General features: G+C 41.3%; 1 protein-coding gene across 1 annotated transcript; it reads right to left on the bottom strand.

Moving 5' to 3' along the window:
- Positions 1 to 390: 390 nt before the first annotated feature.
- nampt1 (nicotinamide phosphoribosyltransferase 1) lies at positions 391 to 23,046 on the bottom strand. The gene is made up of 11 exons (XM_037122075.1): positions 22,816 to 23,046; positions 16,306 to 16,462; positions 13,257 to 13,360; positions 12,089 to 12,217; positions 7,867 to 8,025; positions 7,285 to 7,421; positions 5,042 to 5,267; positions 4,816 to 4,935; positions 4,337 to 4,477; positions 3,974 to 4,108; positions 391 to 3,827 (listed from the first exon to the last, which is right to left on the bottom strand). Exons 1-11 carry the CDS (start codon positions 22,867 to 22,869, stop codon positions 3,729 to 3,731), a joined length of 1,461 nt encoding a protein of 486 aa, XP_036977970.1. The 5' UTR covers positions 22,870 to 23,046; the 3' UTR covers positions 391 to 3,728.
- Positions 23,047 to 25,569: the final 2,523 nt, after the last annotated feature.

Below are 25,569 nucleotides of genomic sequence, written 5' to 3'. Positions count from 1 at the left end.
TTTCTTCTCAAATTACATTAAAACTCTTTCCCGGAAACGTCTTTGGGAATTATTAGGAAATTATTCAATCAAAACGTAAAAAAAGTCATGCTTTTCAAACCGGACTCCCACAAAGATATCAAACTGGTTTTAGACTTTCAAGGATTTCTGAGCTGTAAAAGGTCGACACCAAATAAGTAAATTAACACTTTAAAAAGGTGCATGACATGTATGTAGTCTTTGGGTAGGAAATCTTATTCAGAGAAGGATCTAAAGTTGTTAAATAATAAACAAATTGTACTAAAAACGTGTTCCGACCCTATTCTCCTCTAAATATGGTTGTGGTGAAAAAAATATCTTAACGTGTAATGACATTTCTCCTCTTCGGAAGCAGGTATAACAAATCAAGCATTTCAAACTGACAGGGTGGTATCTTTAATCAATGTATTGTTGACAATATAGCAAGTTATGTTAGTTAAAATATCAGTTGTGTTGGGAGAGAATTTGGGACAACCAACATATACATACAAGTAAAACAACAACAACAACAAAAAAGAAAGAAAAAAAGGTATTCACAAACACGTTTTCATCCGTAACAAAGGAGGCGCGCGCACACACACACACACACATGCACACGCACACACACACTGAAGCTAAAAGCTTGACAGTCGCAACAAACAGTCACACTGCCAATTCACTCAAGCTGTTTTGGATATTCTTCTGTTGGTACAAAAACAGTCGTTCTGACAAAAAAAATAATAATAATAGAATCTATTGTTTTTCCTCTCCCGAACCTGCCCTCGCCGCTTTCAGTCAGGCTAGTTGTCGTATGTACAAGTGAGAAGGCAGTATGGCCGCATCGTTCGTAAATAAGGTTACTGCAATATTTCTGGCATTATTTTTCTCCTTTTGTCATACAAAATAATGTTTCTCTGAGGTAAGAACCGAGACAGTATCAAAATAGTAAAATCAAAAGTTTTACTAAAATGCAGCCCATAATTGGAAAAAAAAAAAAAAAGAAATAAAAACTGTGTCGTTCCTCCAGAACAATCGGATTAACAGATGATTTGACAGATACACGTAACAGTGGTGACAGGTGCAAAAACAGGGTAAAGAAAAGTAAAGAAAACGGTGTAACATTGTTTACTAGCTTGTCACTGTTTGAGCAGCTTGGTTGGACGTGGGAGGCGGGAGTTGGTGACATCACAGGTTTCCTTCAAGGTCTTTGCTTAAGTCACGGAGAGCTGGCGGGGTTGGCGCCCACAGGGAAAGTGAAACCGAATCCCAAGAGAGAACGAGTGAAGCCGTGTGCTGGCAGAGAACAGACTTCACCTGGAGCTTTCTCAGCGTGACAGTTCACAGCCATGCGAACGGCTTTGAGGCTGTGCTTTGTGCTAAATGCTAATGTCAGCATGCTATCGCGCTCACATGGACATTGTGACGATGCTGATGTTTCACAGGTACAACATTTACCGTGTTAACGCTAGTTTTGACGTTATGATGCGACTATATAGTGTTGAAGACATATTTACTCAAATTAGCATGCTAACCAGCTAGCCTCCGTCCGTCCCAGTCTAAGCTCCCATGCCCCTGGTCTAAGTCTCAACACAGGTATTATAAAAGGGTTTTACTTAAAAAACATTAAAAAAATTACTTAATATTATCAATAGAATGTGAAAAAATAACAGGTTTGACATTATGAAGTCTATGTATTGTTTTGCAGATATCTACCGCACTTAGTATGCTAACCAGCTAGCCCCAACCTGGTCCAACACTCCTGTGCTTGGTATGTAAACACCAAAACTTCCTCGGTTTGCTTTAGCTCCTACTGCTGACCGCTAGCTGCATGGCTAACGGAGCTAACTAGGTTTTTACAGATGGCATCTTTAAAAAACAAAAAACAAAAAAAGAAGTAATTCCTGTGTCGTCACCAGCTCCAAGCTCCTCTTAAATAGCATCGTAGTTCTGTGACAGAAAAGTCCCTTCACTCTGAAAGGGCTAACTCAGCAGTGTGACTGAACATGCCTGCAGACAGTGGTGACACTCCACCGAGATGCTCTGAATGGGAAGATGATCACAACTCCAACAGGCATTATCAGCAAGATTATGTGCAATGGATCCAAACAGGACAACAGGTGCCATCACTGGACACATTTACAGTTTTTGGGGAAACAAGGCTGTTGAAGTTTCCCTGTTTTGCGCAAGTTAAGGCAGTGATACCAAGGGTGATGTTTTACTGCCAAAGCATGGCCAGTACGTTGCTGTTCCAACACCAATCTGTCACAACGCTGCGTCTCCTTTCAGAATAAAAAGGCCGGCTAAAGTAAAAAGGAAGAGTGTCCTCTATTCCCCTCGATCAACAAGCGCGTTTGCATAAAGGAATACTACACAATCCTTTAGAGGAAGAAAACGTCAGTGCACTCACGCACACACAACCACACAAGCACACACACAGACCCAAGCGCACACACGTATCAGAACCAACATTTAACACACATTTCTCCAGAAGCCATATATGCAGTCTTCCATAAACACATAATTAGATCATCTTCATTCCAGTGAAGACAATTTCTGTGATGTATTTTTTTTTTCTTCTTCTTTTTTTTTTTTTACATCAACTTTTAGTCTTATACCAAAGACAAAGCAAAGACCAGTTTTCAAGAGCATCCATCCATCATGAAGACCCCGATCGGAAACTTTTCACTAAAATCCAATCCAATGATAAAAAAAACATTGAAAACATCACTTTGAGAAGAATTTGTCAGCAGAATCGGGGCCTTCACGATGTGAACGCTCCCAACATAATGGCAAGCAGATGATTATTAATATACCTTCAGAGATGCACCAATAACATTTTTATTTGGCGGAGTAAAGAGTACAAAATATCCAGGCAGTACTTGATAAATGTTGGCCTTTTAATTGTTTGGGCCACAACTACATTAAAAGCATTAAAAGTCTTCTTTGATTCCGAGTGGTCGCAACATAACAGTTAACGAATGTTATCGGTGCACCAAAGACCATAATCATCGTTTTCTTCCTTCACATAAAAAGACAAAGCTAAGTAGATTCAGACATGTATTTTTTTTTTCTTTTTTGTTTTTGATGAACAGTTCTGTACACAATACGCGGGGCAAGGTCATTGGTGTGGGTGTGGCTTCGTATTTCTCTGTCATCACCTTTCTCACTCTGACTCACTGTGGCGTTCACTCTGCGCGCAGCCGCCGGGAACTCTTCGAAAAACCTACAATTACCTGATTTGCGTCTGTGTCGGCAGAAAAGCCTGCCAACGCATTGGCCTATCAGCAGCCAATCACATTCTTACATTGCAACGTGTCTCGCCTATCAGTGCAGCACGCCGAGGGTCAATTTCTCACTTGCTTACTGTACCTCTCATTCATTTGCCCCCTCCTCTTCACATCCGTCGCCAGTCATCGGTGTGTGGGAGTTTCCACCAACGGTGTTTTTAAATTTAGGTTGAATTTCTTTAAATTTTAAGGGACTTCTCAAGCTTTTAGGAATGGGTGGTGGTGGGTTCAGGCTTTGGGAGTTGGATCTATTAGCAGTGCACGCAACCTCCAATTACTGAGGTGACGTCGGAGGCCAGAAGGTGAAGGGTTAAAAGAGGGTAAGGGGTTGCTTTGGGGGTTAAGGAGGAAGGTGTGTGTGTGAGTGTGTGTGTCTGTCTGTGTGTGTGTTGGGGGTGGGGGGGTGGGGGTGGTTCAGTAGTGCTGCGTTCAGTGCAGCAGCTCTTAAAGCTCACTCTCTTTGAGCTTAGCATTGTCTCTGACTTCATCAAATGTGTACGTCTTCACAATCTTCCCGTTCTGAAAGACTGTGTGCAGCAGGTCCTGGAGATGAAAAGCAAGACAAGGGTATGGTATAAGAACAAAGAAAGGAAAAGAGAGGAGAGGCGGGTTAGAGTTGGTGAAATTCCTTCCTTTACATTTATTTGTACAAAAGTGTCTGTGTGCTTTTGTGGGGGCGTCGAACTCACCACGCCATACTCCTCCAGGTCGCCCTTGCCCTCCTCCAGGGTGACAAAGTCTCCGCTCTGTGTCCGGTGCAGAGACAGGCGACCTTTCTTTGACCTCTTGTTGGGGTCCGCCACTGGGTCCTTGAACACATTCACCTTTTGCCACCACGCAGAAATAAAACATGTTACATTTAACCATAAAGCAGTCAAGATCCTTGAAGGATCGTGGCAAAAAAAAAAGGAAAATGTGAAATGCTCAATAACCACTTAATCACTACATTACGCGTAATGTAGTAACTCTCTGACTCATCTTGCAGAGCTACCACACTGTCATAAAATGGTCACTAAAACACAAACACTACATTCAAATGTGCCGGGACTCACCCCCAGTCCATTAGTGACCACGTAGCTGCATTTGAAGGAGCAGTTGAGCAGATCTCTGGTCAGTTTCTGCAGCAGAGCCCCTCCGGAGCCAAAGGCAATGTTCTCAATGGACCACCGGTGTTCCTTCATACCCTCCACAATCTGTGTAAAAACCCAATCAGTCAAAAAATCACATAGTTTTCAAACATTGTGTAAAAAAGAAATGTGATTTTGATTATTTAATTCTTTTCCCATAATAGCTTCCATATTATGCTTATTTTCCAGTTCATCCTTTTGTCTCTTTAAGGAGAAAATAGAGGAATTCTCACTTTCTAAAATATGGGACTTTGAAATGAGTTGTTCCACTATGTTTTTATTAACTCCTAAAAGAAAAATGATGCTCCACATATACAGGGTTCTCGCAGCAAAGAAACCACCCACTCTTGGAATAGCCTTGTGTCTCCTAGAACAGTGCATCAATAAATAGCATGAGTCCGTACCTCTTGCAGCGTGTTGATATCAACTCCGTCTCCTTGTATGACTCTGATGTAAGGAGGGAGAACCTTAAAACCTTTAGAATTCTCCACTGGGCAAAACTTCTTACCCAGGATCTCCAAAACCTGACAGAAGAAAGAAAAGAGAGGCGGGAAATAAAGGGGAAAGTTAGCGTACTGACTTGTTTTAAGTTCCTAAATGAGAGACAATTTGTCCCGCGTGACGACGCACCTTCAAAACCGTATCGAGAGGGTTTCCTGAATCTGGACGCACAACCAGCGGAGCGTCCGCACTGCGCTTCTCTATCAGGCCCCGCAGGTCTTCCCCCCAGATCTTCTCACAGGCGTTGTAGATGTCGTAGCTGTCGCTGACTATGGACACGGGAACGTTGGGGAACTGCTTGATGATGTGCTCAAAGGCATCTTTTTCATGGTCCTTCCCCCACGCTGTGATGGTACTGCAGAGAGAACAACCGAGAATTTAATATTTCTTTTTATTCCTGTATGGTTGATCAAAACTATGACACATTGTAGTTAAATGCTGTTGGATTGAGCGTTGTGGCTTTACTTGAATTATAAATAAATGGAGGGACCATCAAGCATGGAAGCAGAGACCCTGTTTACACCTGGTATTAACATTATTCCTGTGTGGTCTGATCACAAGTGGACAGCTCTAAGTGCATGTTCGGATGCACTTGAGGATTTGAAATGCAATGTTATACAACAACTTCTTGATTACTTAGGCCTTCTTGTAAGTTCAACAAATGCTATACTACCAAAGACAGATTTTAATATCAGGTAAATACCTTTGGAGGTTCAACCACAAAGAACTAGATAAGTGGGTGAAAAGAAGTTCAACAAACAAGACGGACATAGAGCAAGCAAAGAGCAGAAGAAATTCAGATTAGTTTCTGTTTGGGAGTAAAAGAGAAATTCAGCAGGAGAAGCACATTAAATGTAAACAGCCTCAAGACATTCATCATATAATAGTGCACCTACTCGTCCAGAAGAGGGCAGCACACTCCAGGTTTAAGTGTTGGATGAAAGCTAACTTGGTTTAATTGTATTTAGGATAAAATAGGTACAGTGACACCACCTTGGATATACAGTTTGAATTCTACTAAAGGCAAGGATATCTTTTTTAACTACTAATCTCTGCTGCTTTAGTATGTAAGAATAGTCCTTTATCCGAAAAGCATAGTATTAAAAAAAAAACAAAAAACAATTTGGTGTCAGCTTCTTAACAATGCAGATCTGACCAGAGCTAGACCATTAAAGTGGTATTTTTTATATATTCATGTTAAGTATTGGCAATTTAATTTGAATTTTTCTTCACAGGCCATTTGTGTGTCATTGAACATGTACTGTAAACAGTATGTTTATGTGTGAGCTCTGAAGGTGACACACCTCTGCTCCCATCCTTCTACATTCAAAACCAAAGTGGAATTTCACTGTGACTCCTCCCTCTGAGGTAAGAAACCAAACAGGAAGGGGGGGCCATTATATAACGGTTGCCATGACAACCACTGCCACCATCCCACAATGCACTGGTGCGGGGAAGAAGGGTGCGCTGGAGCAGCAGTAACTGCCCTGGTGGTGAGGAAGAAGCTACTGTATGTGCATGAGAGCGAAACAGAAAGAGGGAATGTGTGTGTGTCTGTGGGGGGGTGTGGGTGTGTGTGCACGTGCACGGGATAAATGGATCAGTGCCATGAAACAACACGGGAGACATATGAGGCACATGTGCATCAGGGCAGCAGCCAATCAAAACCTCCACCTTTGAGCCAATCACAGCCCCATTCACAAAGTGAGACAGAGAAACCAGATAATTTGAGCGAGGGTAACCAAGCTCTCATTAGGGAGGCATATGAACACCAAACTGCAGCCAAACGATGAGTATATTCTCACTCCGGGTGATAAATCTTCAGTTGGCAGAGAACCAACTCTTATTTGAAACAACTTTTTCTATTTTGAAAATCAATTAGTCTTGTGGGCGAAAAAGTGTGCATCCAGACCTGAATCTCAGCCAAAAGATGGACGATCTCACCACAGCCGGCACCGAAGATGAATAGCGACGTGCCTCATGTGCCCCTTTGCTTTCTGGGAATGTGTGAATACGTGGCTTATGCTGATAATTAACATTGTGCACAGGAATTCTGCAGCCTCCAAGGGCCTAAGTGTTATGCTTCAAAAGTCCCTGCAAAGCTCGCACATCCCTTGTAAAGTGGTGTACACGTTGGCAGACACCCATCATAACCTGGAGGTCTTATATCACTGGGGTAATTACTAAAGTGGGTGGTGAGCTACTGCCCCACATCACAATGGAAACGGTGCCACTCCGGAAGAAGGCAGGAAACACTCTACAGCAACAGAGATATCCTGTCTCTAAGCAAGGACAAATCCTTAATAAGCAACGTTAAATAAATAAAATGCTGAGAAGTGTGTGTGTGTGTGTGTGTGTGTGTGTGTGTGTACCTATGCTCTGCAGCAGGCACTGAGAAGCCTGGCACTGGGTCCTTGGTGCCATAGTACTTCTTAATGACTCCGATGCCGGCAACGGTGTCTGTGCCCTTGAAGTTGACCAGATGGGCGGAGGCCCCAATGCCCGCAGTCTGCAAACAGGAGGGAGATGGGTTGTAAGAGCTGAAGGGCAAAGACACCCTGTTTTTAAAGTAAATCCTTTTTTTTTTTTTAATTCACCTATTCACTGTCTGTTTCTCACTTTTTTCCTATTTGCACTTGATATTTAAGCCTGACAATTGTTTATTTTACTTTTCATTCATTCATAACACATCCTGAGATATAGTTGAAAGCTCCAGGGAAAACTTAACCATAAATGGACCTTGAGCTGAAATCATTTTTATCAAAATACTATTTCAAGTGCTATGGATTAAGAGTTATCTCAGTGACAATGAGCAAACTGTACCTGCTGAGGAAAACTTGCTGAAAGCTAGGGAGTAGATCATGAACTACACTTTTGTCGGTTTGGCTAAAAAGACGTTGAGGTTTCCACTGCTGTATGTATTTTCTAATGTCCTGTAATGTAGTCAAAAGTACCTCTTGTGAGGAGACGCCTCTGTAGCCAAAGTCATGCAGTTTGTACTCCAGTCCCTCCAAGTTCCCAGAAGTCTCCAGCAGGTACTTGGCGAGGATCTTCTTCTGCTCTCTGGAGTTGGTCGCCACAGTGACGGGGTACCAGATCTGAACCAGAATGGTCTGATGGAGGGAGGAAGGACAGTTCAAGTCAGTCCGGTTCACTATGTCTTTATCACCATTTCAGGGTGTCAGAACATGTCTTCTTTTTATTTTATTTGTAGGGGGACAACAAACAATATTAAACATAAATGTGGCCATTTCACGCACTGTACCAGAGTTAGCTTAGAGATAATTTACATCTGCAGTCCCATTTCACTGCAAAGGTTCACTTCTTCTAATTTCCCACGTGCTACGTTAATCTACGATTAAAAGGTACCTCTTGGCTCTTTACTAAAAAGACCGAAACAAAACATTGTTTTCAAAGCAAAGTTACAGCAGTTTTTTTTGTTTTGTTTTTTTTCCCCAGCACCAAACAGACCAGCGTATATCCTGTCCAACTTTGCCATTTTACCCCTACTCAACTGGATGTAAAATCTCTAAAACCCCAAAACAACATGCTCATGGGGATCAAAGAGGGCTGCTTATTCACACAAGACAAACTCTGGGAAAAATACATTCCTTAATGCCTCATGTCAATTTTGGACCAGAGTCACACATTTCAATATGAAAACAAGTGGCTTATCTATCCTCTCCATCACCTGGGAACTTTTATGAACACACACGTTCTATTGTCATTAACCCTTTAAAGCCCCAACTGGGGGACCTTGGGGTTTTTAACCCTACCCTTAAGACATGCAGAACAACTACAGAGCCACTACTGTACTAATTATGAAAGAACAGTCATATTTTTGTCAAATTAAACAGCAAAAGCTGGGGCACAATGTGTAAAATACATGTTTATATGACCCAAACACAGCCCAAACACTACTCAAATAAATAGCTAAACATCAAACTTCGTGAATCACCCTAACCCTAAACCCTAACTCTAGAAAAGTGGCTTGGGGCCGTGTGTGTGTGTGTGTGTGTGTGTGTGTGTGTGTGTGTGTGAATGCCTGCCTGTCTATGCTTCTGTACAGAAAACAATATATTGGCCAACACACACTTTGCTTTAATATTTAAGTTCTGCCATTAAAAATAATCATGTTGAAGTAGTGTCAAAACCATGTCACAATAGTGTCAAAGTTATGTCGTAATTGTGTCCAAATAATACACTACTGCCAAAGTGGTGGACGAGTCATGTCAAATCATTTCTAAGAAGTTATATCAAAGACGTGTCAAAATCATGTCAAAGTGACAGAAACAATTAAATCAATCAGATCCCAGATATAATCAGGGTAGATTACACACACACACCTTACATCACAACCATATGATTTACTTGCACCCTAATGTGTTGACCGCTGGGTCATACTGGCACATGAAGCTGATATTATTATGTAAATGCACACTGTGTTTGCAACACTTCACAACTCATATGAAGCTGTGTGTGTATAATAGGAATGACAGCTAAGTACATCTAAGTCAAACCTCATTAGCTGTGAATAAAGAGAGTGAGCGTGACAAGAATTCAAAACACCGGCTATCTTCCCTCCCTCACAGTGATTTGAGCCTGTCCAGAAACAAATCTCATCTCCGTGAATTTCCAGTCCTGACCTGACTTTGTCTGCTAACACTACGCAGTGTGTCTTCTCACCCTATAACACTCTGAACAGAGTCACATGCCTCCTCAGCCTAATCATAATCTAAAGCATAATATGGTCTCATGTGACTGCCAGAGCAAGGCCAACCCCCCCCCCACCACCACCACCACACAGGTCATGTGACCTCTGCCTCATCTGCATGTTGACCTTTTCATAAAGGGAACCTGTAACATTCAGCAAGAAATGTAATACTGTTATATAATTTAAAATTAGATGAACATGTGTACCGACTGTAATTTGTTCTCTTTCCTGTTCTTGACAGAAAACTGTATAAAATCCAATTATGCGTTTTGTGCTTGCTCAAATATCATCTCATACTTAAGATGACTGACATTTACAGGAAGTTAAATACAGCTTGTAATCATCATGTGACAGTTGGTCTGGGATAACGTCTCTGATGGGGCCGCAGCACGTTAAGAACAACACTCTGCAGGAATGCTTGGGCACACACGGGCCAACATAACTTTCTCCCAGAACAAAATGGAGGGAGATAAGAAACGAGAGAGGCTGGTGAGAAGGAGGAAGTCGGGAAAGCGAAAGTGAAAAGAGGCAGGATAGACAAAAAGAAAGCAGGGTGACAGGGAGAAAGGCAGAAGAAAATGACAGACAGTAAAAGAAGAAAGGACATCAAGGGCAAATGGGATACAGGGAATAAGCCAAGGACACTGGGGTGAACGCTGGAGCTAATTTTACATCAGCCGTGAAGTATGACTGCGTGTGTGTTTATGCATGTATTTATATCAGCTGTGTGTAGACACATACGTGTGTGTATCTGTGTGTAGTGATTCCAGATTTATCGGGACAGTGTGTGCTTGTGGTGACGGTGCTCTTGGCTATAGGTGACCTACGTCCAAGCTTTCTTTAGATGGTGCATTTGTTATTATATTTAGACTTCCAAAACCAGCCGAGTTACCTCAGTAAAAAACAAACAAACAAAAAAAACTTGTAACCAATCAAAGACACACAGAGGGAGATTACAATAGCGATATCTTTCACGGTGAATGAATTAAGTTCTGCAGAGTCATTGCGGACAGTCTGTTCACTCAGCATTAACTTCATAAGGTCTTCCTCATTTCAGGGCGGATACACGGCGTGCTTTAGCTCAGCATACTTAACTCAGAGCACTGAGGGGCTTCATTCAAATCACAAAAATCTGTTTTACTTCTACTGTAGTTTTTGACACTAAAAAAAAGTAACCAAACAATGTGAAATTAAGTCAAAATCATGCTGAATTCAAGATATAATCAGGTTAGAATGCATGACAAATTCTGTCAACGAGGCAGAGAGGAGCCAGAATCAAAGAGCGGTTAGAAAGAGGGAGATAAGAGTGAAGATATCACTCATGGTGAATGCATTTAGTTCTGCCGAGTCATTGCGGACGGTCTGTTCATGCAGCATTAAGTTCATGAGACACAAACAGTGATACCATCTGACTTCTCTGCTATTCAGTTCTTGTGTTGGATCAGAAGGTTACCACTCTTAGGTCTGTACAGCAGCACTTACTTAGGTACTATCTTTTAAGTACGTGTACTTTTACCATTTCTACTTTATGCTACATTAAACTTTTACTCCACTACATCTTATTTGACATCTCATTAACTATTCCATCAAAATTCATCCAGATTTCATCCTACAAACATGGTTAACAGTTCTTATTTGTGTTACAACAGGAGTCTAACACCAGTCACGTCATTTAATACAACAAAGCTCCTACTTTACTTACAGAGCTTGTGCCCTGTACTCCCTGACACTGGCCTGAAGTCTATGAAAATGCAAAGCAAATAAAGCTGACGAACATTTCTATAAAAAACCACCAAACAAGGACCACTTTTTCTACCACCTGCCTCTCTGCTCTTGCACCTCAAAGACAACCTGTGAATGACTTTGCTGCAGTTACATCACATCACTGAGCAGCAATTAACCGATAAGCCACGACACGACTGTAATTCAGTGAGATTTAAGGAGAGATAAGAAGAGTTGCTGGGGCTGCTGCCAAGCTAAATAGTTTATGGCTTTTATAAAACTGTTTCCTCTCCACTGTAATTAAAAGGGCATAAATGTTGCTAATATATTTGGTCTTTTATCAATAATCAGATCAAGCAAACCATTAAATCTTAGAGATATGCCTAGTGATGCCGCTTTCCTAGCAATACGAGTAGCACATTAACATTTAAACTGTTATGAGAGGGCGCAGGGGTGAGGTCTTTAAAATGGCTTTTAACTTGCTAATATAGAGCTAAAGACTCATACAACCTTCAAGGGCTATTTCAGTGATTTAGTGTCACACTAAAGAAAGACCATAGGGTGAATCCTACATGTTGCCACAGCGCTACTAACTGCTTCGACCCTCCCTGTCTGACACGCTTGGATAGAACAATACACTTGTGTCATGTCAGGACACACGACAGACGAAACTAACAGGACACACAGAAAATGACCCCGCTATCAACTCCAGGCCCAGAAAAGAAAGAAAACAAACTTACCTCCACCCAGTTGGTGAGCCAATAGCATTCAGGGTCTGTGCTCTCCACTGTGAACAAAACATTGCCCCGAGGAATGACACTCCCCTCTGGCACTGCCTTGATTTCAATAGGCAGGTGTCCATTATATTTCTGCAAAAACACACAAACATGCACAAATATGCCCATTCAGGTTCTTGTTGTGGCAGATACTTCTCTGTGGCTTTTTTTAGGGAGAAGGGAGGGAGAAAAGGGAGATGAAAAGCGGTGACACACATTTGGAGGCAATAAAGTTTTTGGTGCTTGGATGAAATACATTGAATCTATAAGTGGTGCTGTAAAACATACCAGTACCAAAAGTGGCTTATAGATAATCAGCATGAAATATACGATGATTTGCCTTCCCTTGAGGAAAAAAAAAAGCTCCCCCCAAAAATAGCCCCCAAATATAATGAAAGACCTTAAACTGCCATATGGATGGCTAACTGAGCAATGTGGTAAGACACGATGAAGAAACGGCAAAAATAATTTTCTAATAATCAACACTCCTCACTTGAGAAAACACTTGCTGAAAACACGTAAGTACAGAGTGCTGTGCTCTCTCCAAGGTGCTGAAACAGTGTCTCTCGATAACCAGAACACTGCATGCACATTTCTTTGATATTTAAACTGACAGTGATTCGTTTCGAGTTAGGGAGTCTGACATCTACCTCATGTAGTTACTAGCTGAGGCTTGTCTCTCCTCCTGTACTGAATGTGGTGGAGATTTTTGGTTATTTAAGTAAGTAGGCTGTCAATTCCCATCAAGAAAACAGCTTTTAATTAATCTGAAAATACACACACCTGAGTTTTGTTTTATTTTATTTGTTTAGGCTCCATAGTTACAAAAAATGCTGAATTAATCTTGCCCAAGTCTAGTCAGATGGTAAGCTTGCTTTATGCAAATGTTGTGTGTTTATTAGAAGACACTTTAAGAGTGTGTGTGTACATGTCTCTGATAATACAGACGTCACCTTGACCATGTTTCATGTGCAAACATTAAAGTGTACTGGCAGCTGTTTACATGTACACCTTCACATCTAGTTCACCTTCCACTTTTTATTCCTGGAAAAAAGCAGCTGCAAGCTGCAAGTATCGCCTTGAAAAAAGTTTTTTTTTTTTTTTTTTCTGGCCACTTTCAGCAGTCTCTTACCTCCAAAATGTAGTTCCACCCCTTCTCGTTGAAAACATCATCCTGGAAATGCTCTCTGTATACCTCCTTCGCTTCCTGGATCTTCTCTGGAGTCACTACCTTTCCTGGAGAGGAAAGGGAAAGGGAGAAAAAAGCAGAGGAGGTCAGCGGATGTTGGGGAATCACACTGACTAAGAGAAGGCACTGGAATGCTACTCTACTGTCCAATGTTGTAATCAAATTAGAAGCATTCCATGCATGCTGACAAGGCGTCTTTGTACACACACACACACGCACACGCACACGCACACACCCCAATTACTTCTTCATCCCCAAGCCACCATAGGAACACAGACAGAGATGTTCAAGTGTATAAGTCGATATTTGAAGACTTAAAAAGAAAAATCTTGACAAGTGAAATGAAAAGTTTGGCACTTTGGGAAATACGTTTTGTTTGTTTGTTTTCCTTCCATGCACTTCATAGTGAAGAATCACACAACCCCCGTTTAAACCCACAGATTAAAAGTAGTTTTTGTTTCTTTAGTGTGATGGTGTGATCACTGACTAATGCTAAGCTAATACTAAAATTTGAAGGTTTGATAGCTCAAACTATGCTTTTGACTTTAGTTTTCTTTAAAATTCAAGCTGAATTGATATCAAGCCAAACACCAGACTGGCAGTAACGCCTTTCATCACTAAGTGTTCCCACATGGAACATAATGCGAGCCTATAAATGAGACTGTAGTGGCCAAAATGACAACAAAGTGTTGCATCGAGCTTTTATTTCTTACATCAACCATTCAACTAACCTCCTCTCCTTCTAAATATTAACACTGGAAAATAAAGAAAGTGCTTCAGCCTGGTGTAACTTGAGAAAATATCAACATGTTATCCACTAATAGGTCTCCGTACATGTTGTCCAATTGCCCAATGAGATTAGAGCTGCGGCATGCCCAGGCACAAACACAGTTTCTGATGGGTCGCCAGACTCAACCCAAGGCCAGTGAACAGCTCACATCACCATGCCAACAATAACAACATCATCATCATCATCATCATCATCAGACAGCTATGTCTGTTGCTGACAACACTGTACCTGACAACAAGATTAAAACAAGCTAATATACATGACTATGGTTACATTATGTTGCAACTTGTTAAAGCTTTGGTTGAGTTTAGAACCAAAACTACTTGGTAAGCTTTAGGAAAAGTTTTCAGTTAAAATAAGTACATTAATCACAAAATGACGTTAAGTTACGTATGGAAGTACCAGCAAACATAGAACAAGGGAGATGGTACATCATTCTTGTAATTGTTCACTGCCAGCCGGTCTGCTCCTTTTACCCAAAAAACAGATTGTGTATATATATTTATATTGTATAGTTATATTTTCTACTTTTTAAAATAGTTTATATTGTTAATTTGTTATATTTTCTATTCTTTAAATAGTTTATATTGTTAATTTGTTATATTTTCTATTCTTTAAATAGTTTATATTGTTAATTTGTTATATTTTCACTTAATAGTTATTTGATGCATGCACCAATATCACCACAACAAATTCCTCGTATGTGTAACATCGTACTTGGCAATAAAGCTTTTTCTGATTCTGATTCTGATGGTTGGTATAGATGAGTGGGTCACTCCTACAGTCTTCGCACGAGACACTGGCAAATTTTTTTGATTTTGTTCTCTTCCCACCATAAAGAGGTAACAGAAATGCAAATCATATCCAAATGTAATGAAGGAAGATTTCACATTTGCTGCCTTGTTTGCAAAAAATAATTCATATTACTCACTCACAGGCTGTAGTAGGTTAAATCCCCTGATGTCATGATACTAAGGTTCCTTTAAACGTGTACTGGATACGCAGAGGTCTGTCTTTCACTTTCACTATGACTATTAGTGCTGACCACTCCCTTGACCAAGTACACATACGAGATGACTAAAGCTTCTCTGTGACTCAGCCTAAAGGAATCGGCATGCAAATTTTAGTATTCGTGAGTTGGAGGATCAAGGACGCATCTCTAATAGCTGGCCTAATCACTGAGCTCTGAGGGGGACGCTCAGTGCAGACAGCTGGCCTTTCTCTTGCAGACGGTGAAAGAGCAGCTGTGCTTTTGTCTTCCCCTCGCTCTGTTCTCCCTGGTTTTTCTCCGTCTCCCCCGCACCTCTGCTACCGCACCATGAAATCCTCTTAAACGACAGGAGGGAGATGCATTCTTTCTCTCTCAAATCCCTCTCTTTCTTGTCCCTCTTGCTCTCTCTCATGCCCCTCAGGATCACACTAACTAACTTAAACATCCACCTTTACAAAGTTGAGTTCATTAGGAGCACAGAACATATTGTGTGCATTATACTTTGCCTTCTCTCACTTACTTTTTTTCTTCCTAACCTGCTCGCCTTGTGTTCTGCTCTGTAGAGTCTAATCAACATGAGGCAAGCTGTGACCTTGTTTTTTTGTCTTTTTTTTGTTTTTCTTTTTAAGAGAGTAAAGAGGACTGTTGCTTCAGGCCACAATAGCAAGCACCTGCCCTGCTGAAGTGTCCTTGAGCAACACACTGAATCTTTAGTAGCTCCAGGCGTGCAGCTCTGAAGCTGACCCTGTGCTAGTCTGACCTTGTCCTGGGGAGGGGGGTGGAGTGGGTGAGGAATAAAGATAAAAAGCTCCCACAGGATCCAATAATGCATCACAATGGGCTTTTGGTATGTGCCCTGATTGCAAACTGGACAACAGTAGAACAGTTCACTGTTCATGCGCTTCGTTTTACTTTCATTTATCAATAAAATGAAGGCAAAAATACATCTACGCCTGGGTTAATGAGTGTAGGCATTGGAACGATGCCCTTATTTCATCCAGGTTGACTGGAAAAAGCACACGTATTTACACAAACATACTGGAGAATCATTAATAGAGGCACTGGCTCTCATCAGGCCAAAGTCATCCAGTCTGGCAGCCACTGAGAAGCTCCCACTGGGTTAGAGGAGGGCACTTCAGTGTCATGCTCAACAGCACTTTTATTCGGTTGCATACACGAGTAGCATAATTCAAATCAGAGTCAGGACTCACCTTTAAGGTATTTGTGGAGGATGTACTGCAGGCCGTAGAAGACGGTTTTGTCATATTTGACTTTTCGGCTCTTGGTGGAATCTGTCCTCTTCTCACGGCACTCGAAGTAGGAGTACACTTTACTTGTGTTCGGGGGGTACTGTTTGTAATGTGTTACCTGCAGACACAGATGACACAAATAACAATTAGAGTAATACTCATAAAACTGACTACATTACACTTAAACATAATGTATAACGGCAAAATTGAGGGTAACATGATGTCCATACACACCAATGATGATGTTGTTATTTATCGCTACACTTATAAAAGTCTCAGAGGGTGAGTAAAAGTGCTGGCGAGGGGCCAATGCTTTTATGCACCCAAACTCCAACAACGCACACAACACAAATACACACACAAATATGAGCACCACGAATGAGAACTTTCACAATGATCATTTGCTGTCACTGGACTGGTTTAAACTTCATGGGTATTAAAGAAAATGAGCTCTTTATGCCACCCAGGAGCTTCATTCATCAGCTGGTCAGGGGAATTGTAAGTGCATGTTTCATTTATGAGGTACAAACAGATTGAATCGCTGTGATGTTGCGCCAACGACACACGCCAACAGTCACTTCCGGGTAGACAAAAGTCAGAAAACGTCTTCATCTTTGTTGAAAACTTCTTTGTCTCTGCTCAGGACCGGGGGCAGAGCAAGGGGGCTGCTCAGGTGCTTAGAGTCTGGATTATATTCGAGAATAAACGCCTTGAGTCACTTTGTATTCTACACTGATCCCAAACCATTTATTTTACTTTATTTCATGAGGAAACTTGTAGATTGTTTAAACATTTGTGACAATGCAAGTACACAACTCAACAAAATATACAACAAAGGTTTACTTGTTTCCTGATATTATTATGGAGAATTGCTAATGTGCTGTGTTTATTTGTTAGCATCTTTGATATCTCACCACCAGTTACTCACTGCAGTTAATTCAAGGTGTAATTTTCCTTAGACTGTAACCCGTAAGGTAATTTGTCTCCAACTTAAAGTTATGTAAATGTAAACTTGAATGTAATCTATGTGATCTACAGGTTTTTTTTAATGAAAGCAAGTGAAAAAAAGAGCCAGTGTAGAGCTGATGTCTTTGTCCTGAACAGGGTTCCCAAGAGAAGTAGAAGAAGTATTCAGGCTGAAATGTAATGTAAATTGAGTCATCCTAGCATGTGAAATATTTGCACCACCAAACAGGAGCAACCAGTGGTGTGACATGTAGTCGAAAAAGCTTCAATTTGCATGGTGTGAAAAGCTCCCACTTTTTGGAGAAGCTGACCAAACCCCCCGTTCAAATGCTGAAACACGTATACAATTATGTGGCAAGCCTTGTTCTAAAATTGCGTGATAACATGGAGAAACTGACTGCAGACAACCTACGCATTCTGTTTTTAGTTTTTTTTTTTTAGGGATGTAAAAAAGCAACAATAAAACACTTTGAAGCAGCAAATCAAATTATCATGCTCGGAAATGAGGGAGTCTGAGAATCCTGTAGCTCGCTGCCAACAGAAGCGGTTCAGCGAGTCATTCAGGGTCGCAACACAGTTGTTCAAGGAGTGCCAGCATTGTGGCGTTTTATCTGTGAGCAAACATCCCAGTTCAACAAAACAACCATGCGTCAATCAAATGATACAGCGCCGACGTATCACGATCTGGCCGAGGGCATGTCAAGCCGTTCCCCACGCACACACGTTTCTTATTGTTCTGATACTTTGAATACCATTATTCAGCAAATGCCATTTCAGTGTGGTGCGTGCTTCGTTATCTTTCTAACTACAGTCAACTGACTGATATCAGAAACTCTCATTGTTGAAATCAAGACGGTGCATTAAACTGTCAGAGACATGCCCAGGCATGTTTCATACACACACCGTTTGAGAGGGATGCACCCACATACACAAAACAGAAACCATCTGGCCATCTATTAAGGAGTGCACCGGGGCATGTGAGCGGCAATTTTCAGATAAATAAGGTCGTCAAGATGATGATAACAACAAGAGTTTGATCATTGTGTTATCCGACTTCCATACCGATCTGCTCTCAGCGTCCAAACAAAATGCATTTTTAAATGGTTTATTATGGTTGCACATTTACAACCAGTGCAATCCAGCTATATCAAGGTGTTTATCAGAGTCAAGCGCATGCAATAAACCATACTCACTAAATATTATGCAAGTCTTTTATCTAAGGTGATGATAACTTCTATATAAATAATTAAGCAATGAAGGGAGGAAAAATATGCGTAACATTGATTAGACTCTTCTTCATTATACTATAACCTTGAGAAACACTTTCAATAAAAACATAAAGGTTACATTGAAACCACGGGTACAATCACCCGTGAATATGGCCCGAGGGCTTGATCACAATCGGGAAAATCAGACGTGATGTGAGAAGTGGGACAACAGTTTGCGAGGAAGAGACGAGAGGAGATAAATGTCAATGAACTACTCAGTTTCTTTGACCCCTATCTCTGCCCTTCCTCTGGGCTTTCGAGGACTCAAAATAGAGCTGGGACACACAACATGACACTGGCCCTGACCACGTGTTTGTGTGCGTGTGTGGTGTGTGTACACATTCACTGGTGTGCATGCCTATGTACACACACACGCGCTGTTTGAAATCACAAAACCAGGATCGGGATAGTTTACAAGGAACAGGAAGCAGAGATTTAATTCAAGGATATTTTTAGTTCATAATCCAATAAAACAGTATATAATAATACAGTAACAGTAATAGCATGGAAACCTGATATAGCTTTATTAAAAGGGCATCTGGTAGGTCAGTGTGTTAAGTGTTAATTATAATGGGTAAAATAACTTTGTTTCTTCTGAAAAGAGTTGCTAGTAGTGACAAACCAACTGAGAATTACCACCTGACTTTAAACTTCCCCTCGGCTCTATGGTGCCTTCCAGCTCATTGTTTTTTTTTTGTTTTTTTTTTACGACCTGCAACATAAGTCACTGTTCTGGTTCATTTCAGTTGTTTTCAGCAAGAAAATAAAGCCTCTATTGACCCTCTTAAAGGCTACTTGTGACATGATCATAGAAATAAAATTGGCAAATAAAGAGCCAGATACTGTTCTAAGGAGGTGGTGGAGACCAAAAACGGAACAAAAAAGGAGAGAAAATATTGGATTTATATGTATCAGTTGGCCAGAATCACAAATCCAAAAATATGCACAGAATTTCTGTTTACTGGATAACTTCCTGGATAAAATCCTAATCTGATCACCAGATTTTTCTAAGGAGCTGGGTCTCTTCCCGCACAGCACAACATCTGAAGCACGCCGCAGCTGTTCATGTGGCACATTGCTTAATGGGACCATCCCATTACCTAAATGTCAAAGTTCATTGCACTGCGGAAATGTTTTTCCCACAAAATCCTGAACTCATACCTACTTAATCACTGTAATTCTATTTGGATTTAAGGTTCGTGGAGATTGCTTAATTGTGGTCATATGCCAACAAACTTGTGCTGTGGTTCTGCATGAACGATGATGGTGCAGCAGACACCTCCACTCTGTTGTATGTTAAACTCTGATGTGTGTGCATCTGTTTCCACACAATATAAACGCTTGGCTTTGATGCTGACTGTCCAAACAGACTTAACACAAAGGCATTCAGGTGCAGCTTGTTTTCATGTCCTGTAAACAGGGTGTGTGCCTCGGGTTGCTCTACGACTCAGGCAAGTGCTTTGCTTGCAATACCCCTCCTCCCTTTACAAAGGTTATGACATGTTCATGCACAGACAACATCCCATCACTGACACAATGCACACTGAAACACACAGTAAACACAGGTGCAGTGAAATTTCAGAAAACTTTAAAGGTCAGATACTTAGGCAACAGATCCTGAATGACTGACTGGTTGGTTTACCGTTTCACTTCTTTTGTGTAACTCAACTGGCCGTTTAAGGGAAAATAACAGTAACATTAGGATGACATGGCAACACCTTGTCTGGCAAAGACACAAGACGAAATGTGATCACAGTTGGCCTAAATGTTTTGTCGTTGCCCTCAGGGATATGAATGAGGCTACATGGTGTCTGTGCTGTAAGCAGTCATTAATTCAGATGCAACACTCCAATTTGGTGTCTCACTTCAGCATCCCAACACCCAGCGTGGTACACTTGACTGAACTTGTCAAGCGAGCGAGCAACAATAATATTGTATATCAAAATGTTTATAATATCATAACATTTTGGCTATCACCCAAGCCTTGATTGTTTATTGAAACTGGTTTGGCAGTAAGATAGTGACTATTAAACTTTAAAGTCCATCAGACACCATCACCAAGTGGTGTAGAAATGTTTGCACCATTTGTAGTGGTATGCAATTACCTTAATATAAAACTTTTAATCACTCAAACCGATGGATAAATTATAACAATCGTGGCAGATTGATTTAATAGTTGAAAACAAATCAATGAATCCTTAGAGTTCTTACTGGATATGTTTCTTTGAGATGTTTGCATAGTTTTATTCTACAAATGAGTCAAAAGAAAAGTCTGCCTAAATGAAAACAATTCAAATTATTACAATGTAGGATGAAAGTCTGATTACGTTATTGATTAATTACGTTTCAACGTATGATGCCCAGATCCTATATCACAGGACTATATATAAAAAAAAAAATATATATATATATCAAAACGTAGCTGCTTTTCAAAGTAAAAGCCCTTCAAGATAAGACGATTGTACCTGGCCATTATTTCAAATACAGGAACTGTTGAGAGCCAGTTTATGTAGGTACTTGTTAAAGGCTAGTTCACATCAATATTTTGCATTATTTGTAGGTTTAGTGATTGCCTCCTTAGGCTACAATGGTAGTACCTAATAATACAGAACACCATAATTACAACCAAGGTCATGACTCCTGGGTAAGCAGCAGCAATTTCTCTTAAGTTATAAATCAGCATGAACACAAAGCTTCCAGTGTGCCTGACACGATTACATCATAAGCTCATCATCGTCCTCCAAATGAAATCAAAAGTACAGCAGTCGTTTCTAAGAAAGGAAATCAAAAGCACAGCAGTTGTTTCTAAGAGATGAAAACCAAAGCTCAGTAAATCTATAAGTAGCTCATAAGATCACAATAAGGACTTGCCTGCATGAATCACTGTGCTACGTAGATAAATAAAAAGTAAAACAATTTGTAAGAACAATTCAGGGGAAAACAACAGCAATTTTTTTGCACAATAAAGCATCTGCCTTACACGCTGTTACACCCCGTGTAAAAGAACTGTGGACAGAAAGCTCACAGACTCTCACAGATCCTGGACGAGAATCAAGAGCAGTGCATTAATAGACAAGGATTCAATAAAAATATATTTGCGAGAGATGCATCACCCCATACACCATCTGCAATCCAGTCTGGACTTTCAACGCAATAAAACACATAATTAACATGTGTGCACTGGCTTATCTGAGAAATGTGATGGCAACAGGAGCAAACAATAATTCACCTCACTGACTCGATAAATATGTAAGCCGAAAATGTAATTAAAACATCATGTCCTCTCACACACATCATTTTGCTGTTATGTTACATTAGACCGCAGCGTGAAAGGGTGATGCTCATGTGTGATTGTCAGTAATGTGATCTCTCGGTTTTTAATCTCACGCTCAGCATCATCAGTGAGGACGTCACATGACTTGATGAACATGGACGCCGGCCTGGTAACCGTCCGGGCAACCACTTGCTACGTGCGATATTACATTCCTGCAAGTCTGGCTACACTGGGAGGCAGCAGCGATGTTATTACCCTAATCTAATGCCCGAAACCCCGAGGCTGATGTTAAATATCGTTCACAGGCCCCGGGAGGCTGTATGGAAGACTTTGGGCTCAGATAAACGAGCTGTGTCACACAGTAAACCCCCTCGCGCCGTTTCGACTTTCGGTTTTGATTTCACGAAAAGTGACGCATTGCCACTGGTAGTAGCAGCGGCTAGCACCATGCCTGCTAACATTATGCATGACCGGGATCTTGAGTGAGACTTCAGTCATGTGCATTTCACCGGGCTGTCCACACAGCACTCTCTGAGCTAGTGGCTAATATTAGCTTCTAGTGTTTTTTTTTTCTTTTTTCTTCTTCATAATATCATTCCCCCCCGCCCCCCTCCTTCTGCGCTCCCGTGAGCTAGCATGCTGGCTAATTCAGCTAGCAGGATACCTTTTGTGGGCTAGCCGGTGGAGCACTGGCTCCTCAAGAAGCAGCGGTTAAAGGTACAAGTTAGCTAGCTCACAGAGGGATGCTCGCTGAATTTGATACCCCCCCGTCTCTGCTGTACCAGCCCCTCTCTCCTCCTCTCGCTCGGCCCGCTCTGAACCGACGGGGACCGGTCACAGAGAGCAGTGTGATGGCCTTGGGACTGATGATGAAACCACCTTGACTTTTACCAATTTTCATCCATCAGCCGCTCCCCTCCACCCAGTCTCCCCATCCGCCTCAAACCGCCACCGGCACGGTACCTTGTATGAATCGGTCGCGAGCATTATGTTGAAGTCGGCGTCTCTGTGCTCCATCTTTGCCCCCTTGGTTGTGAGTCAGTCGCAGCTGTCAGTGTGTTGTGTTGCGCGCCGTGCTGCCGGGGACTCCAGCCTGGTAGTGGAACTGGGAAGGGGGAAGGAGGAGCAGTGAGAACCGGGCGGGGGAAGGGGCGGGCGGAATAACGTCACCGAAAGTCCGGCATCACTCGGCTATGGTCGGTTTCCCTCGACCGGCCAACCAGGTTTGACCAAAGATTGTCTATACTTAAGAAGATGAACTCCAGCAATTCAGAAACTGTACACTAATTCATTACCTTGTCGTCAAATGAATATTCATTATGTCTTTTATGTTGATTTTTGTGAATTTTATTTAGCCTCATGAAACACAACATTTTACAGTTTATTTCCACCTGCATTATTTTAAGCAGTGCGCAGTATGATGGATATATTTAATAATAAAACATCCACATTTGGCTAATTCAGCGTACTTCTAAAGTAAATATTTCTACTGAGACACAAAACCAAACTAACAGGGACTATTTAAAGATGCTATGGTATCCATAAGTGTGATGGGATTTTTCAAAATGACATTTCCACTCTGATTAAGTAATAAACGGAAATACCGGATAATATAGCAGGAGTGGGACCTCGTGCTTCAATGTCCTCCCAGAAGTGACGCACACATGCAGTTCTGCAGGTCAGCACAGGGGGGCAGTGTTGATCACCAAATGCTGTTACAGCACCAGAAATTGCACTGTAAGGCTCATTTAGAAGAAAATGACTGTGTATGCAGAGACAGTGTGCATTTAAAGGTGTTTGGGTATTCACTGTCTGCAGTTATGAAGTTAAAAGGAACATTTCCTGTATTTCTGCTAAATTCATGTCACACTGCCAAAACACTGGAGCGATACAGGCATGCCATAAGAAATACAGGTAGGTCATACAAAGTAATGAATAGGTAGTCATTTTCAAATCACATCATCCTACCGTTATTTCAATACAGTGGTCCACTCCCTACATTAACCCACTCTATTTTTGGGGTTTTAAAAAACTAATGTCATTTATGATTGATGGCTAAATTTGGTATGCTCAACAGATGCACAAGTGTGTCTGGATCAAAACCTTAAAGGGAGACAGAGGCATGCAGCATTACTGCATTAAAAATGAGCAGAGATCAGGGGAACCTTCATTAACATTTTCCGTCTTGGAGGGAATACTAGTGTCATGACTTGCACGGTCTTTAATGAGCTGTGTCTGGAAGGAAACTGATGTAATAACGCTCAGCGGCTTCGAATATAGTAGCCACAAAAACATTGGTGGTTTCACTGTGTGTCCCAGTTGATTATCTTGACAAGCCTGGGACACAGAAAGGGTTAATAAATGGAGGGGGAACAAACTTGATAAGGAATCTCACATCAAAACAAACAACATTACCTTGATAGAAAAATGCAATATAGATCTGTACTGGCTTCGGGGAAAATCTAGGAGTACAGCCAAGACTAGTGCCAACTGATATGGGCTTGCCCAATATGCTTTTTTCTTAACATTTTGGCATTTAATCAGATTTCTTCAGCTCTGGGCTTTGTCCCAGAGTTTGGATGTATTTTCTGTAACTTAAAAACAATTTGATCTGCCAACACCAGCATATTTCAGCTAAAACTCTGCTTCTGATTTTCCCAAATAAAGTGACAGACAACAATTTCTTTGAGTTTTCCCATTTAATTTCCTTCTTTTATTTATTTGCCATCGACCCCAACCAGTACACATGTCAACCGGAGAGGGATACCAGATGCACAGGCAGCAGTCAGACTGTGAGCATGAGCGTCTGCAATAGGTAAACTCAAAATGTGAATCTACTGCATTGATCACATCGCGGAGAAGTGCAAAAAGCATATGTCAATGTTAAAACATTTATGTATTGCACAGATATCTGCCGATGTAGACATCTTAACCAGCTAGCCTTCGCCTGTCCTGCCTTGCAATACCACTTCGTACCACAGTGGGAGACATTTCACAATAACTCAGGCCTCCCTCATCAGGAAGTAGGCACTGACTAATCCCTGACCTCCTTCTCGCTCCTCTTACCATCCATGCCTCTCATGTCTCTGTTGTCCCGGGAGTCAGAATCCAGTTAGGAATCACTGCAAACCGCTGTGTTTTTTCTCAAACAAAAGATAACCAGAAATAATTTAGAGTTTTTGATTAAAAAAAAAAAGACTTAATGATAATATATTATAATAAGTGAATAATTATTCTCCTCTGATTAACTAGTCATTTGAGTTAAAATAAACTTATGTATGTTTTTACTGATGCTGAACTTTTCAGTTTTGCTCATGTTATTGATTTGAACGTCTTATTTGCGTTTTAATCATTTGGGTGAAAATGAAAACCCTTTTCACGGCAGACATTTTCACTGGTCAAAGCAGGTCACTTTTCACACATTAAGGCTTCTGTAAAGCTCACATTGTTAATTCCAGGGCTTCCAGTTCAACACATTTAGCAGCAGTTGATGGTCACCAGTCGGACACAAACCACCGAGGCCCCGCAGTGTTACAGTCTGGTAGTCACAGGTGTGACACCAGTGTGGCGGGCCTGGGATCAGTCATTCAGCGGGGCGATGAGAGATTCCAACGCGCTGGACTGACGCTCTCCTCGGCCTATGGGAGCGAACCTGCTCCCCGAAGAGGGAGGAGCCACGAGCTGTGACAACATGACATTTCCGCGTGTCAACAAAGT

This window comes from Acanthopagrus latus, chromosome 14 (genome assembly GCF_904848185.1).
Source record: "Acanthopagrus latus isolate v.2019 chromosome 14, fAcaLat1.1, whole genome shotgun sequence".
NCBI classification, from domain to species: domain Eukaryota; kingdom Metazoa; phylum Chordata; class Actinopteri; order Spariformes; family Sparidae; genus Acanthopagrus; species Acanthopagrus latus.
The sequence above is the reverse complement of the archived record's forward strand: the minus strand, read 5'-3'. Positions and strand labels throughout refer to the sequence as shown.